General features: G+C 48.1%; 1 protein-coding gene across 5 annotated transcripts in view; it reads right to left on the minus strand.

The window, feature by feature from the left end:
• The window catches only part of VDAC1 (voltage dependent anion channel 1), a 32,274-nt gene that overhangs the window by 1,082 nt on the left and 16,208 nt on the right, over positions 1-14,984 (minus strand). For all 5 annotated transcript variants that reach the window (XM_005652948.3, XM_005652949.3, XM_005652950.3 and 2 more), the window contains 3 exon segments: positions 7,954-8,181; positions 3,286-3,436; positions 478-535 (listed from right to left, as the gene is read on the minus strand). In XM_005652948.3, the coding sequence (XP_005653005.1) occupies positions 478-535; positions 3,286-3,436; positions 7,954-8,181 (437 nt within the window).

Here is a 14,984-nt window from a genome sequence, read left to right on the forward strand (position 1 = left end):
ATGAGGGTTCGGGTTCAATGCCTGGCCTTGCTCAGTGGTGTAGGTCGCAGACGTGGCTCGGATCCCACGTTGCTGTGGCTGTGGCTCTGGCGTAGGCTGGTGGCTACAGCTCCGATTAAACCCCTAGCCTGGGAACCTCCATATGCCGCAGGAACGGCCCTAGCAAAGGCAAAAAGACAAAAAAATAAAAAATAAAAACTTGGTGGAAATAACTAATCAAGCATTATGCATACAATAGGAAAAAATAACCAAAAATGTAATGTATGTTAGCCTTGGCCTTTTTTGCTCCTACTTACTACTTCTCCTGGTCTGCAAATGTTTTATTCTCTGCACTTCTTTATAAACATTCAACGACAAAATTTTATATACACTCACAATGCGCTAGACAGTCATTTTATAAGCATTAACATAAAGCAGCAAACCAGCACCCCATTTTTTTAAGGCAAAGAGTTAATTCCACACACCATCAACACATACCTGGCTTTAGGGTCTGAGTGTATCCTAAGCCTATCAGGCTGGAGTTGTTCACTTTAGCCTAGTCAAAGAAAAGACAAGAGAGTGAAAACGTTGAGTACTTCATGTTTCTGTCTCCAAAATGACGAAGAACTTCTAAAGCAAGCAACTCTGGACTCCAGAATCTACTTCCCTTTTTTTCACAACCACTTTGTTTACAGGATTCATTAAATTCAAAATGAAATAATCAAATTCGGGAATTAAGTCTCAGAAGGGTAACTCAAAAAGTCAACACAATTTTCAGTTAAAAGAAGTTATTGGAGTTCCCGTCGTGGCTCAGTGGAAATGAATCTGACTAGCATCCGTGGGGACACAGGTTTGATCCCTGGCCTGGCTCAGTAGGTTAAGGATCCGGCATTACCGTGAGCTGTGGTGTAGGTTGCAGACAGCTCGGATCCTGCATTGCTGTGGCTGTGGTGTAGGCCAGCAGCACAGCTCCAATTCAACCCCTAGCCTGGGAACCTTCATATGCTGAAGCTACAGCCCTGAAAACATCAAAAGAAAAAAAAAAAAAAAAGTTATTTATTTCTGATTCCTTAAAGTATGTATGCCCAACTCCATTTATACTGAGTAGGTCTGTATTTAAGTTATAACAAGTATGGCACCTTCATTGATGACCAGAGAGATAAAAAACCTTTCTTGTATGGAAGATGTCTTCCAGATTCTATTTGTTGGAATAAGGAAAAACAGAGCAAGTATCAGACAGGGTTCTTTGGTTTGTTTGTTTTTTTTGTTTACTTTTGTTTTGTTTTTTGTTTTTTAGGGATGCAGCCGCAGCATATGGTCATTCTTATGGGTCAAATCTTAGCTGCAGCTGTCAGCCTACACTACAGCCACAGAAACATAGGATCCGAGCCACATCTGCAACCTACACCACAGCTCACAGCAATGCCAGATCCTCTACCCACCAAGCATGGCCAGGTGGGGATCGAACCCTCTTCCTCATGGATACTAGCTGGCTTCTTAACCCGCTGAGCCACAACAAGAACTGCCATGAGGCGTTTTTGGGGTTTTTTTTTTTCCTTTCTTTTTAGGGCCACATCCCACGACACATGGAGGTTCCCCAGCTAGGGGTCAAATCAAGAGCTGTAGCTGCTGGCCGACACCACAGCCACAGCCACAGCAACGCGGGATCTGAACCACATCTGCGACCTACACCACAGCTCACGGCAACGCCAGATCCTTCACCCACTGAGCGAGGCCAGGGATCGAACCATGTCCTCCTGATACACCGTGTCACATCTGTTTCTGCTGAGCCATGATGGAGCTCCCATGAAGCATTTTTTAAAACAGCAGAACATTGTTCAAATTTTCTCTTCATGGAAAAGAGAAGCAAACGTCATCCCGACATGAAAATTTAGCAGACAAGCCTCAACCGGCCGTTTATACTGGAACAAAAGCATGACCTTGCCCATCGCTTAAACCTTAGCATTCCGTGACTGCTGATGAACAATTAAGTTCAATAAAGCAGATGAGTCAATACGAATTTTGCCGTCGCTCTTCTGCCTGAGGTGTAGGGAGATCTGGACCCCTTTAAGGAGAAATAAGGAGAGGCCAGGGGCAGAGCAAGCCCAGCGCATGAGAACTCGGAGTCCTGGCGAAAGCTGGGGCTGCCAGGGTGCCCGTGTTCCTGCTCGCGTGCTGTTTTCAGACCCAGCATCTCCCACAGGCGACAACAGGAAGGAAGGCCTCTCGGCAGCCAGTGCCCCATCTCGTGGTCCCTTTTGTCCATGCCACCCAAACAACAAGGCCACTTTTCCTCTGTTTTTACGTACCTAACACAGTTCCTGTTTCAGGAGGCTGAAAATGCGCTGCCTGTAAAGATCACAAGCCGGCCCAGAAACCGGCCTGCAACATGAGATGTCCTCATTCCACCCCAAAAAGGGAGCAGCGGGCAATGCCCTGTGCCAGCAGAGATGAGCTCGACAGGATTTTATGCAAAAACTATGCAGCAACCCAAGGGACCACGAGCAACACTGCTGGGACTGATAAGATGCCAACTGCCCGATGCCGGGGCCTGATTTCTTAACATGCGGTACAGGAGTTGAGTCAGAGAATGAAAACTGAGGGGAAAATGAACACATTTAAAACCTGTGGGTTCAAGGGAACCGCTTTACAGTCTGCAGCATGGACCAGGGACCAGTTAAAAGGAGGCTCTACAACAGGGGGACCTGCGTCCAAAAGATCCCAGCACTTTGCAACGGCCGGCCCTTGGGCAAGTCACTCCCAGCTCTAAGCTTTTGGTTCCTCATTTGCGAAAACATAAATGGAATACTTTAAAAAAAAAAAAAAGCTGGGGAGTTCCCATCGTGGTGCATCGGAAATGAATCGATGAGGAGCCATGAGGTTGTGGGTTTGATCCCTGGCTTTGCTCAGTGGGTTAAGGATCCGGCATTGCCGTGAGCTGTGGTGTAGGTCACAGACGCGGCTTGGATCTGGCATGGCTGTGCTGTGGTATAGGCCGGCTGCTATAGCTCCGATTGGACCCCTAGCCTGGAAAACTCCATATGGCATGGGTGCAGCCCTAAAAAGACGGGGGGTGGGGGGGGGAGAAAAGCACCTATCTCAAACGGGGTGTGTAAGAAATAAACATAGTAATCCATGTACAACGGGCTCCCACAGTTAAGTCCCATCAGTATTATCGTTTTACTGATTGAGACCTCTTTCACAGCGAGAAAATCTCTAGCCAAAGCACGGCACTCCATCAATCCAAAAGGATGCCCACCTAAGCGGCAGGTGGCCTCAGCAATACACGGTTCTGCAGGTACCCACCGAGAAGCAGGCGTCAGGGTCGATCTGGTACTTGGCTGCTATTCCAAAGCGTGTGTTGCTGTTTCCTGCTGTCCAGGCAAGATTAACAGCGGTCTCCAACTTCTTGTTCACCTTCTGATAAATGGAGCCACCAAACTCCGTCCCATCATTTCTGCAAACAAGCACAGCACAAATGCCAAGTCACGTGAGAAGGCGGGCCGGGCTGGGCTGGGTGGAGCTGCCCAGGTTCAACAGAGGACCGGGATGCTGTCAAGGGGCTGAATTGATCACAAAACAGACACCAAATTAGGGACAGGGACGGCACAGACAGCAGGGTCGGGACGCCTCAGAGGAAGGTAAAGGCTATCTCAGCCATTACTGGGAACACCCAGAGGCAGCTCAGTCAACCACTCAGGCTGCATGGAACTTGAAGTCTGCATGGAACTTGAAGTCTGCTTCCAAAATAGTCATTATTTTATTACTATTATTTATTTATTTATTTTAGGGCTGAACCCACGGCATTCAGAAGTTCCCAGGCTAAGGGTCAAATTGGAGTTGTAGCTGCTGGCCTACGCCACAGCCACAGCCATGCAAGATCTCAGCCACACCTGCAACCTACACCACAGCGCACGGCAACGCCAGATCCTGAACCCACAGAGTCGGGCCAGGGATCGAACCTGCATCCTCATGGATACTAGTCGGGTTCGTTACCACTGAGCCACGATGGGAACTCCCCCAAAATATTCTTTAAAATAAAAGTTCTGGACTCTGAATGACTTCTTTCTTCTGCTACTAAGGTTATTTTTATTTTCATAAATGCTCTATCCAAAAAATGGTAAGCAAGAACACAGCCAGAGAGCGCAAGAAAGTTGGGGCCATTCATGCTCCTCAGACGGCAGCTTATAACCCTTAGCTGCATCCACCGGTGGTCAGCATGGAGCCAGCCCCTGACAGAAGCAGCAATTACAGAAGACCTTAACCTACAAGTCAGGCTCGGCCACCTGTGCATGCTGCTGGCCCACGCTGCATCCTGGTGAGATAGGACCAACCTGCTACATCACAAAATGCTTCTACCTTAAAAAACGGAACGGGAGTTTCCATCGTGGCTCATCGGTTAACGAACCCAACTAGAATCCATGAAGATATGGGTTCAATCCCCGGCCTCACTCAGTGGGCTAAGGAACGTTGCCGTGAGCTGTGGTGTAGGTTGCAGACGCGGCTCAGATCTGGCGTTGCTGTGGCTGTGGCGTAGGCCAGCAGCTACAGCTCAGATTTGACCCCTAGCTTGGGAACCTCCATGTGCCACAGGTGCAGCCCTAAAAAAAAAAAAAAAAAAAAAAAAAAAAAATCCTAGCCTATTGGAGTCCCTGTCATGGCTCAGTGGTTAACAAATCCGACTAGGAACCATGAAGTTGCGGGTTTGATCCAGGGCCTCGCTCAGTGGGTTAAGGATCCACATTGCCGTGAACTGTGGTTCACGCAGTCGAGGCTCGGATCCCGCATTGCTGTGGCCCTGGTGTAGGCCCGCAGCTACAGCTCCGATTCGACCCCCGGCCTGGGAACCTCCCTATGCTGCGGGTGCGGTCCTAAAAGGACCAAAAAAGAAAAAAAAGGAATGAAATCCAGCTGGCCAAACTCTTTCCTCGCTTCCAAATACACCACACTGACCTCGGGGAATACCTCCCTTCCCTCCCTGACACGCTTATTGTAAAAATACAGCGTCAAAGTTCTGCCTCATCACTGTGCTCGTCTTCCATGGAAACAGCACTGGAAACTGCTAAGGAAAAAAAAAAAAAAAAAAAAAAAAAACACACTACTTTGGGATCCAACAAAAAGCTTAGAACTCACTAACCCAAGAACGAATTATTGCTGTTTCCTTGCAAACTCTACTCTTCGCTAATACACACTCCCTAACATAGATGCTCATTAAATACGATCTAAATTCTTTTTTTTTTTTTTTTTTTTGTCTTTTTGTCTTTTCTAGGGCCACTCCCGCGGCACATGGAGGTTCCCAGGCTAGGGGTCCAATCGCAGCTGTAGCCACCGGTCTACACCAGAGCCACAGCAACGTGGGATCCAAGCCGTGTCTGCGACCTACACCACAGCTCACGGCAACACCGGATTCTTCACCCACGGAGCGAGGCCAGGGATCGAACCCGCAACCTCATGGTTCCTAGTCGGATTCGTTAACCACTGAGCCACAACGGGAACTCCAATACGATCTAAATTCTTAAGGTGTGCCCTGAAATTCAGCTGGACAGACGTGTGCTTCCAGAAAGTACAGGAGAGCCCAGACACCACCAGACTCACAGGGAATCCTGACTTCTTCACATACTCTGAGCATACTACAATACAACAGCTTAGCGAAAACAACAGATTTTTTTTTTTCCTTTTTTGGCCGCCCCATATCATATGGAGTTCCCGGGCCAAGGATCACAGCTGAGCCGCAGTTGCGACCTTCGCTGAAGCTGCGGCGATGCCAGATCCTTAACCCACTGTGCCAGGCCAGGGTCAAACCTACATCCCAGCACTCCAGAGATGCCCCACAGCGGGAACGCCTCCAAAATAACAGAGTTTCGAATGACTATGGTACAACAAATGGAGAAAGTTTCTTGGGCTTCAATGTGTTTAAACGTTAGATTTTTCAATACCTTCTAAAGCCAGCAGCATGGCCTTCCAGTACTAAACTGTCAAATCTATAAACAGAGGGAACTCATTCAAATTCATCTATATGTAGGACACAGAACATCTGTTACACATCTGGGCCTCTGTAAGACCAGGGCAACCCAGATTAGCCCTGTCAGCTGTTTCCATGCCAGTTCCAAAAATAAACCATGTCTATTTATTAAATCTCTTGAATCTCAGGTCAGGAAAACTGCGAACAGCCACTGTTTTTCCTAGCATTGGCGCCAGTTCCCAATTCCAAAAGAAGAAAGCACTTTCCCTGTCAGCCAAAAATCTCAATAAGAAACACTTCTGGGAGTTCCCTGGTGGCTGAATGGTTAAGGAGTCCACGTTGTCACTGCTGTCTCAGGCCACTGCTGTGACACAGGTTCAGTTCCTGGCCTAGGAACTTCCACATGCCATGGGCATGGCCATTAAAAAAAAAAAAAAAAAAAACCTTTCTATGCTTGAAATATTATTGCTGTGACTTTTTTGCATGTTAACTTTTTTGAATTTATCTGTCTTTTTAAAAATTTTTTTGGTATACATTTCTGTGAATTTTACCATATGCACATACGCATGTGACAAGAATAAGAAGAGTCTCACCCCCAAACTCCCCCGTGACAACCCTTTATAGTGACATCTTCCTTGTGCCCTCTCCCCACCACCAGGCTGTCCCTCTCCACAGTCTTCCTGTGACGTTTTCATTTTAAGACTCAAACTTTGGAGTTCCCGTCGTGGCACAGTGGTTAACTTATCTGACTAGAAACCATGAGGTTGCAGGTTCAATCCCTGGCCTTGCTCAGTGGGTTAAGGATCCAGCATTGCCATGAGCTGTGGTGTAGGTTGCAGACGAGGCTCGGATCTGGCATTGCTGTGGCTCTGGCACAGGCCGGCAGCTACAGCTCCGACTAGACCCCTGGCCTAGCAACCTCCATGTGCCGCAGGTGAAGCCCCAGAAAAGAAAAAAAAAAAAAAAAAAAACTTTAATTAATTATATTACATTAATTTATTATACTGCATTAATTATAAAAATTCCTCCACACATTTTATTAATGCAATGGTATTAGTTTAGACACAAATACCATTTACTTGTCTCTAAATTAAAAAACAACCAAAAAAAACACACTTCTTTAGCGACCTCTAGTGGACAGAAAGAAATCTGGTAAAGCTGCACCCGGCTTGCACTGCTGCGTTCCTCTTGTCTACAGGGATTTCCTGGGTGAAATTTTCGATTCCCTTAAACCTAAATCAGCACTCTGCCTCGACTCTCAAGTTGGATTACAAGGAGCTCTCTCTGACCTACGCTATAATCCTCTCTTGCCTTCACGATACCGGCCCGAGAATGAACTTTTAAATGCTCTGCCCTGCGGAGAGGACACGCGGAGTTCAACTGAGACGATCCGCTCCTGCTCCGCCTCCCAGGCCTACACACTGAGCACAGCGAGCTGGACCTCAGGCAGCCACACAAAGGGAGAGCGACTCCCCAGCCCGCTCATTCTCTTAACGAAAACCCAAAGGACCTCCGGGATCCATAAAGCTGCCGGGAAGGGACACTCCTGTGGGCCGACAGCACGCTCTCGCCATAACCGATCAGTCACTCTGTGTGCACCAGTGACACAGGTACGGAATGAAAAAAAAAACTGATGTCACTCCAGGAAATGGGTCGGTGGGAAATAAGAAAAATGCCAGCAGGCCATTCGGCCTTGTCTGAGTCCATCAAACTCACTTCACAGCGATTTCAAGTTGAGCCTAGGCGTTCCTGTCGTGGCTCAGTGGTTAATGAGTCCGACTAGGAACGATGAGGTTGCAGGTTCGATCCCTGGCCTTGCTCAGTGGGTGAAGGATCCGGTGTTGCCGTGAGCTGGGGTGTAGCCCGGCAGCTGTAGCTCCAATTTGACCCCTAGACTGGGAACCTTCACTTGCCGTGGGTGCAGCCCTAGAAAAGAACAAAACAAAACAAATGAGCCTAGAAAAGAAATCAAGAGAACAATCCCCCAAGTGTACACATTCACACACACTTACACATTAGTGTGAAGCTGGAATTCATCGGTCTTGTAGCCGACTGCAAAGTTGCTCTGGGTCACTCGGGACTTGGCGGTCTCAAAATTCATCTGGTAGCCCGCCAGCCAGCCCTCATAACCCAGCACGAGAGCACCGCGGATGGACGGCCCAGCGATGTCGAAATCCACGTCGCAGCCCAGGTTGACGTGCTCCCGCTTATACCCGGTCTTGATTTTGGCATTTTTTTTCCTAGAAGAAAAGAAATGGTATTACCATCAGAAGCTGCGAGTTCTCTGATGGCCTGGTGGGTTGAGGTTCCTGCATTCTCACCGCTGTGGTTCTAGTTGCCGCTGTGTGGCGGAGGTTCGATCCCTGGCCCAGGAATTTCCACATACCGCCTGTGTGGCAAAGAAAAAAAGAGAGAGAGAACCCGAAATAAATGTTGCAACTCTCATTTTATAAGTAAATAAATAAGTAAATAAAATCAGAAGCCCGCTCATCTTGTGACAAGCATGACAAGAAATGCTCTTTTTGTTGTCGTTGTCTTTTTAGGGCCTTACGCACGGCATACGGAAGTTCCCAGGCTAGAGGTCTAACCGGAGCTGCAGCCTCTGGACTCCACCACAGCCACAGCGACGCCTGAACCGACCCTCATCTGCGACCTACACTGCCACTCGAAGCAATGCCAGATCCTTAACCCGCTGAGTGAGGCCACGGATCAAACCTGCATCCTCATGGATACGAGTCGGATTCTAAGACTGCTGAGGCACAAAAAAGAACTCCCAAGAAATGCAAACTTTTAAAAAGTAATCCCCGTGTGAACGGGGGGGGGGGGGGGGGGTAGGGAGACAAAGTCAGGGCCCCAGAAGTCCCTTAAGCAGCTGCTCTGGCACAGTGGGCAGAACACAACCTCTCTTCAACCAGAAGGCAGAATAATGCAGAAAGGCCACCATAATGAAGCAAGAACACAAGCAGGAAAAGCCTGGAAAAGAAGCACGACGCAATTTTTACTACCTTCCCCCCATGCTTAATACGGTGGCTGACACAGGCACTCATTAGGTAGCGTGTCACCATGTAATGATGGAACAGATGCATCGTTGCTATTTTCCAAATCTGTGGAAAAGATACATCTGTCATGACAGCAGCTATCTACACAGCTTTTAAGGAAACGGTTGTCTTCTTATTTTGTGGCTCGCTTAGTAAATAAACACTAGAGCCCTTCTAAGTACACACCACAGTTAGCTTTTAATTCACACGTCATACGATTTCAATGAGCATATGTTTCAGCGAACTGGGTAGCGGTGTGGAACCTGGGGCCAGGAAGCCCTTCTGGACCAGAGAAGACCCCAGGTCTGGTCTGCTGAGCCAGATTCGCAAGATGGCTCGAGCAGTGCCTCCCTTGCCTATTGCTCAAGACCTAGCGTTTCTCAGGAAGGGGAGGCGAGTTGTGTCACTGCAAATATATTATCATCATGCCTTTTACCAAACGTCAGCACTGGAGACACGATCACAGCCAACAAGTCAGAGACGACTCTCACCTGATTTGTTTCTGTCATTCAGATGCTAAACGGACCTCTCCCACACAGCAGGCTGCATGCTCAGCAGAGACCCCAGGAGAAACCAGATGGGCTTCAAGCCTGAAGAAGCGCACAGCCCTGCCCTCCCCAGCTTCCTTCACACTGAAATTACAGCTTCATCCCCAGCAGCCGGACTGTGGGCCCGAAATACCATTCCCTCCCAAAAGGAGCCAGGGCTCCTCTGAAAACTGGAGGTTACAGGTTGGGGGCGGAAAGGTGCAAGGTGAGCGTGAAGCACCTATCAAAGTTATTAAAGACCTTGCAGGTGGGAAGCAAGGACTTGAGAGCTGAGATGAAGAGGCTCCCAAGGGCTTCAAACATCAGACAATGTGAGCATCGCTAAGAATGATATCGGCAATGGATTGAAGCATCTCAAATATGTTTAAATCTAGGAAATTACAGGAGTTCCCCTCGTGGCTCAGTGGTTAATGAATCCGACTAGGAACCATGAGGTTGCAGGTTCGATCCCTGGCCTTGCTCAGTGGGTGAAGGATCTGGCGTGGCCGTGAGCTGGGGTGTAGGTTGCCCGTGTTGCTGTGGCTACAGCTCCAATTAGACCCCTAGCCTGGGAACCTCCATATGCTGCAGGAGCAGCCCAAGAAATGGCAAAAAGACAAAAAAAAAAAAAAAATCTATGAAGTTATGACACTCAAAATACACATACACTGGTCATCTTCAGAGACTAGAGAACCACTTTGTTATTTCGAATACAGTAAATAAAAAAACAAATCAAATATTTATTTCACCACTGCTATACTAACTAGATCTCAAGAAACCAAAATGCTGATTAGAAGTTGCTCTTTACTGAAATAGTCCAGCTAAAAAAATGAAGGAGTTCCTGTCATGGCTCAGCAGTAATGACCCCAGCTAGGATCCATGAGGATGAGGGTTCAATCTTTATTTAGAAATAAAGCCAACAAGCTTCCCTAGTGACAATGACACTTGCAAGTTGCTTCTGTGCATTTTTGCAAGCTTTGAAGGAAAGGAGTGACAACCAAGCAAATTACCTCTCAATAAGAAAAACTTAAAATAAACCTATTCTGGTCTGCCTACTCTTTGGAAGAAGAAGCCCTGGCTTATGACCAAGTGTTCCATTGGCAGCAAGAAGGGTGGGGTGATTGATGAAAAGACAGCTGCTCAGAGGCTGACATTTAGAAAGTGGGGGAGACCAAGATTATGTAAGAATCAGTTTTCTCATAACCACTGGGTAAAAGGCTGCTGCTGACACACAGTGTGACACCTGGAACAGGGCCTCTGACCAGGGGTGTGCCCCAGCCACACCGGACAGTTACAAGCACCTCCACCCATGGCCTCACTGGATCCTGGCCAGGAGAGCCAGGGAATGGGCACTGCTAGGGCAGTGACTCAGGTTTCTCTCCAGGACTGCGCTCTAAGGCAGCGTTTCACGTCTTTCGAGCTTTTCCTCTTTCAGATATTACTGGAATTTGTTTAAAGCTATTTCAACAGTGGTGGTAACTTACTAGGAACCATGAGGTTGCGGGTTCAATCCCGCGGCCTCGCTCAGTGGGTTAAGGATCTGGCATGGCCGTGAGCGATGGTATAGGTCGCAGACGTGGCTCGGATCCCACGTTGCTGTGGCTCTGGCTCAGGTCGGCAGCTACGGCTCTGATTAGACCCCTAGCCTGGGAACCTCCATATGCCACGGGAGCGGCCCTAGAAAAAAAAGACAAAAAAAAAAAAAAAGGAGTGGTGGTAACTTGATAAGCGCCTGAGAGAGGCATGACTCCGCTCTGTGGTTCACAAGCTGGCTTCATCCGTGACAGGTACTCGGTGTGGGGCTGGTCCACGGATGAGGGCCGTCTGCGGCCACAACCAGATGTGGATGCTTAGCTCCCTATGGAAGCCAGGATACGCTCCCGGCTGGACCCCTCAGCCACTGCGCAAAGCCAGCTCTCATTTCCAATCTCCATCAAGTTATCAAAACTTCGCCTCCAGGAGCAGGGACTACACTGTATGCCCACAATCTTGGTTTCTAATCATCCGTCTTCAATTAAAGGAACCAAGGCTCCCTGGAGAAACGGCTGAGAGCGGGGCTACGGAGGGCAAGGAGAAGATGACCTGGCACCCGTTCTGAGGAAGCAGTCCAAAAAATGACAGGGGCTTGTCAAAACTACACAGCATATCGGAGTTCCCATCGTGGTGCAGGGGAAATGAATCCGACTAGTAAGCAAGAGACTGTGGGTTTGATCCCTGGCCCTGCTCGGTGGGTTAAGGATCCGGCGTTGCCATGAGCTATAGTGTAGGTTGCAGACACAGCTCAGATCCAGCGTTGCTGTGGCTGCAGTGTAGGCTGGCAGCTGCAGCTCCGTTTCAACCCCTAGCCTGGGAACCTCCACATGCTGCAGGTGAGGCCCTAAAACAGCCCCCTCGCCAAAAAAAAAGGGATACAGGATATCAACTTGAAGCCCCTCCCAATGGCCACATCGAGGACAATACAGGTAACAAAATAAATGAGATTAACAGAATATAACCCACAGACTAAAACAACTGTCCATGAATCCATACGGATATAAACAAATAGATGATTAAATGAATAAAAGGTGGAGAAGAAAGAGCGCTTCCTTCCAGGAAATTCAGATTTAATAAATGTAGAAGGAATGGTGGGAACAGAAAATCATTATTTGTCAAACGTAACTGCTGCAGGCATAACTCACCAGTGGAAGCTAATAGTTGTGAGTCAAAGTATAAAAAAATAGAATATTTGCACAGTCTCGAATCATCTCCCAAGATACTTGTTACTTACAAAGAGAAAAATAGTAGCTTTTAGAGAAACTTGGCAAATGCCACTTTAATCAGTGATTAAAGTAATGTCACCAGTAATGAGGCACCTTGACATAGACCTCCTGCTATCACACACCAGGATGGACACAACACAATATCACATCTGTGGTTGTCAAAAATGCATAACCAGGGAGTTCCCGGCAGGGCTCAGCGGAAACACACCTGACGAGTATCCATGAGGACGCAGGTTCCATCCCTGGCCTCGCTCAGTGGGTTGAGGATCCGGCATTACCGTGAGCTGTGGTGTAGGCTGCAGATGTGACTTGGATCTGGTGTTGCTGTGGCTGTGGCGCAGGCCAGCGGCTACAGGTCGAAGTTGAACCTGGGAACCTCCATATGCTGTGGGTGCGGCCCTAAGAAACCACAACATCAGCAAAAAAAAATGAGGAGTTCCCGTCGTGGCGCAGTGGTTAACGAATCTGACTAGGAACCATGAGGTTGCGGGTTCGGTCCCTGCCTTTGCTCAGTGGGTTAACGATCCGGCGTTGCCGTGAGCTGTGGTGTAGGTCGCAGACTCGGCTCGGATCCCGCGTTGCTGTGGCTCTGGCGTAGGCTGGTGGCTACAGCTCTGATTCAACCCCTAGCCTGGGAACCTCCATATGCCGCGGGAGCGGCCCAAGAAATAGCAACAACAGCAACAACAACAACAGACAAAAATACACAAGACAAAAAAAAAAAAAAAAAAAAAATGCATAACCAGGAGGAAACATCAGAAAAATCCAAACGGAAGTATGCTACAAAATAAGGGGCAATCTTCTTTAAAAGTGTCACGGTCCCGGAGTTCCCATCATGGCTCAGTGGTTAACGAATCCGACTAGGAACCATGAGGTTGCGGGTTCAATCCCTGGCCTTGCTCAGTGGGTTAACGATCCAGCGTTGCCGTGAGCTGTGGTGTAGGTCGCAGACATGGCTCAGATCGGACGTTGCTGTGGCTCTGGAGTAGGCTGGTGGCTACAGCTCCAATTTGACCCCTAGCCTGGGAACCTCCATATGCTGCAGGAGCAGCCCAAAGAAATAGCAAAAAGACAAAAAAAAAAAAAAAAGACAAAAAAGAAAAAAAGAAAATTAAGTGTAATGTAGTATCCTGAACCGGATCACGGACCAGAAATAAGACATCAGTAGGGCAACAGATTAGTTAATGATATACTATCGACATACATTTCCTGGTTCTGCTAATTGTATTATAGTTCTTGAGTGTCTCTCTGGATAACCTGTGCTGTTGTGGGAGGGGACCTAGAGGGAGGTGGACAAGCAAGAAGGCGACAGTCCCGCGAGAGAAACTACAGCAGAGGTGAGAACAAGAGTAAATTCAGCTCCTGGCCAATGGTCTTCAGACCATCCACGACCAACTTTGAAAGAGAGCATAACGGCCAGTGCTCGCTTCGGCAGCTCATATACGAAACTTAGAACGATGCAGAGAAGATGAGCGTGGCCCCTGCGCAAGGATGACACACTAATTCGTGACTTGGTCCATATTTTTTTTCCTGTGTCAAGTCAGTCTTTGTGCAATCAGAGCTGAAGAGTAAACTATTCGTGTACTATCTAGTTATTTTGAAAGATTTATATAATGAATTCTGGATATATGACCAATACAAGTGATGCGAGTTGAAAAATAAATAAATAAAAATTTGAAAATAAAGTAAAATAAAGAAAGCATAACCTCCAGAGGCAGGAACCTTGTGTACCCAGTCCCCGTGGCCAGCCTGCACCAAGGGTCTGAGCTCGGAAGGGCCTCCCTCTAATAAACAGGTGTCGGAAGAGGGAAAAAGGAGGAGAGAGGAAAATACGGGATGGCAAAAAATTAAATTCAAAGTGCCATTCAAAGACAGCCGAGAAGGTAAACTTTCTGTACATTTTACCACGATTTTTAAAAACAAAAAAACTGAGAAATGAAATTCCATACATGCCCTGAGCCTGTTATCCGCGTGCAAAACAACCTTTCCAGGATGAGGAGACCTACGGCTCTGCGTGGAAAAAAAACAAGAGTGTGTTCTAGAAGAGAACAACTCCCTCTAGCCACTTTGAAAAGTACCAGGAACAGAGGCAGACCAGCAGCAGGCCCCTTGCTCCCTTTTTTTTTTTTTTTTTTTTTTGGGCTTTTTAGGGCTGCACCCACGGCCTATGGGAGGTTCCCAGGCTAGGGGTCGAATCGGAGCTACAGCTGCCGGCCTACACCGCAGCCCCAGCAATGTGGGATCTGAGCCATGTCTGCAACCTACACTGTTGCTCATGGCAACACTGGATTCTTCACCCACTGAGCAAGGCCAAGGATCGAACCTGCATCCTCATGGATGTTAGTCAGATTCGTTAGCCACTGAGCCACAACGGGAACTCCCCGCCTTTCCTCCTGATAACCAACAAGTCTGATCTGTGTGTGGCCCCAGGGCCTGGAGCAAAAAAAGGCAGCCTCTGGAGCCACCTTGTAGTTAAGACCACATGCTCTCAGTGTCCCTAAGTAAGAAGGTGGGGAAAGGGCCATCAAGCCTAAGAAAGGGGGCTGGCCACAGGGACCCATTAGCCCCTGCTTCCCAGCGCCACCCCCTGGCCTTGGCTACTCACATTACCAGCAGCCTCAGTCCCAGGGAATGCAGCATTCCTGGACCAGAAATCCTGCAGCCTCCAAGCTGAGGCCAGCAGAACAATCACAGCACAGAATCTCACTATAAAACACAG

Source organism: Sus scrofa, chromosome 2, assembly GCF_000003025.6.
Source record: "Sus scrofa isolate TJ Tabasco breed Duroc chromosome 2, Sscrofa11.1, whole genome shotgun sequence".
NCBI classification, from domain to species: domain Eukaryota; kingdom Metazoa; phylum Chordata; class Mammalia; order Artiodactyla; family Suidae; genus Sus; species Sus scrofa.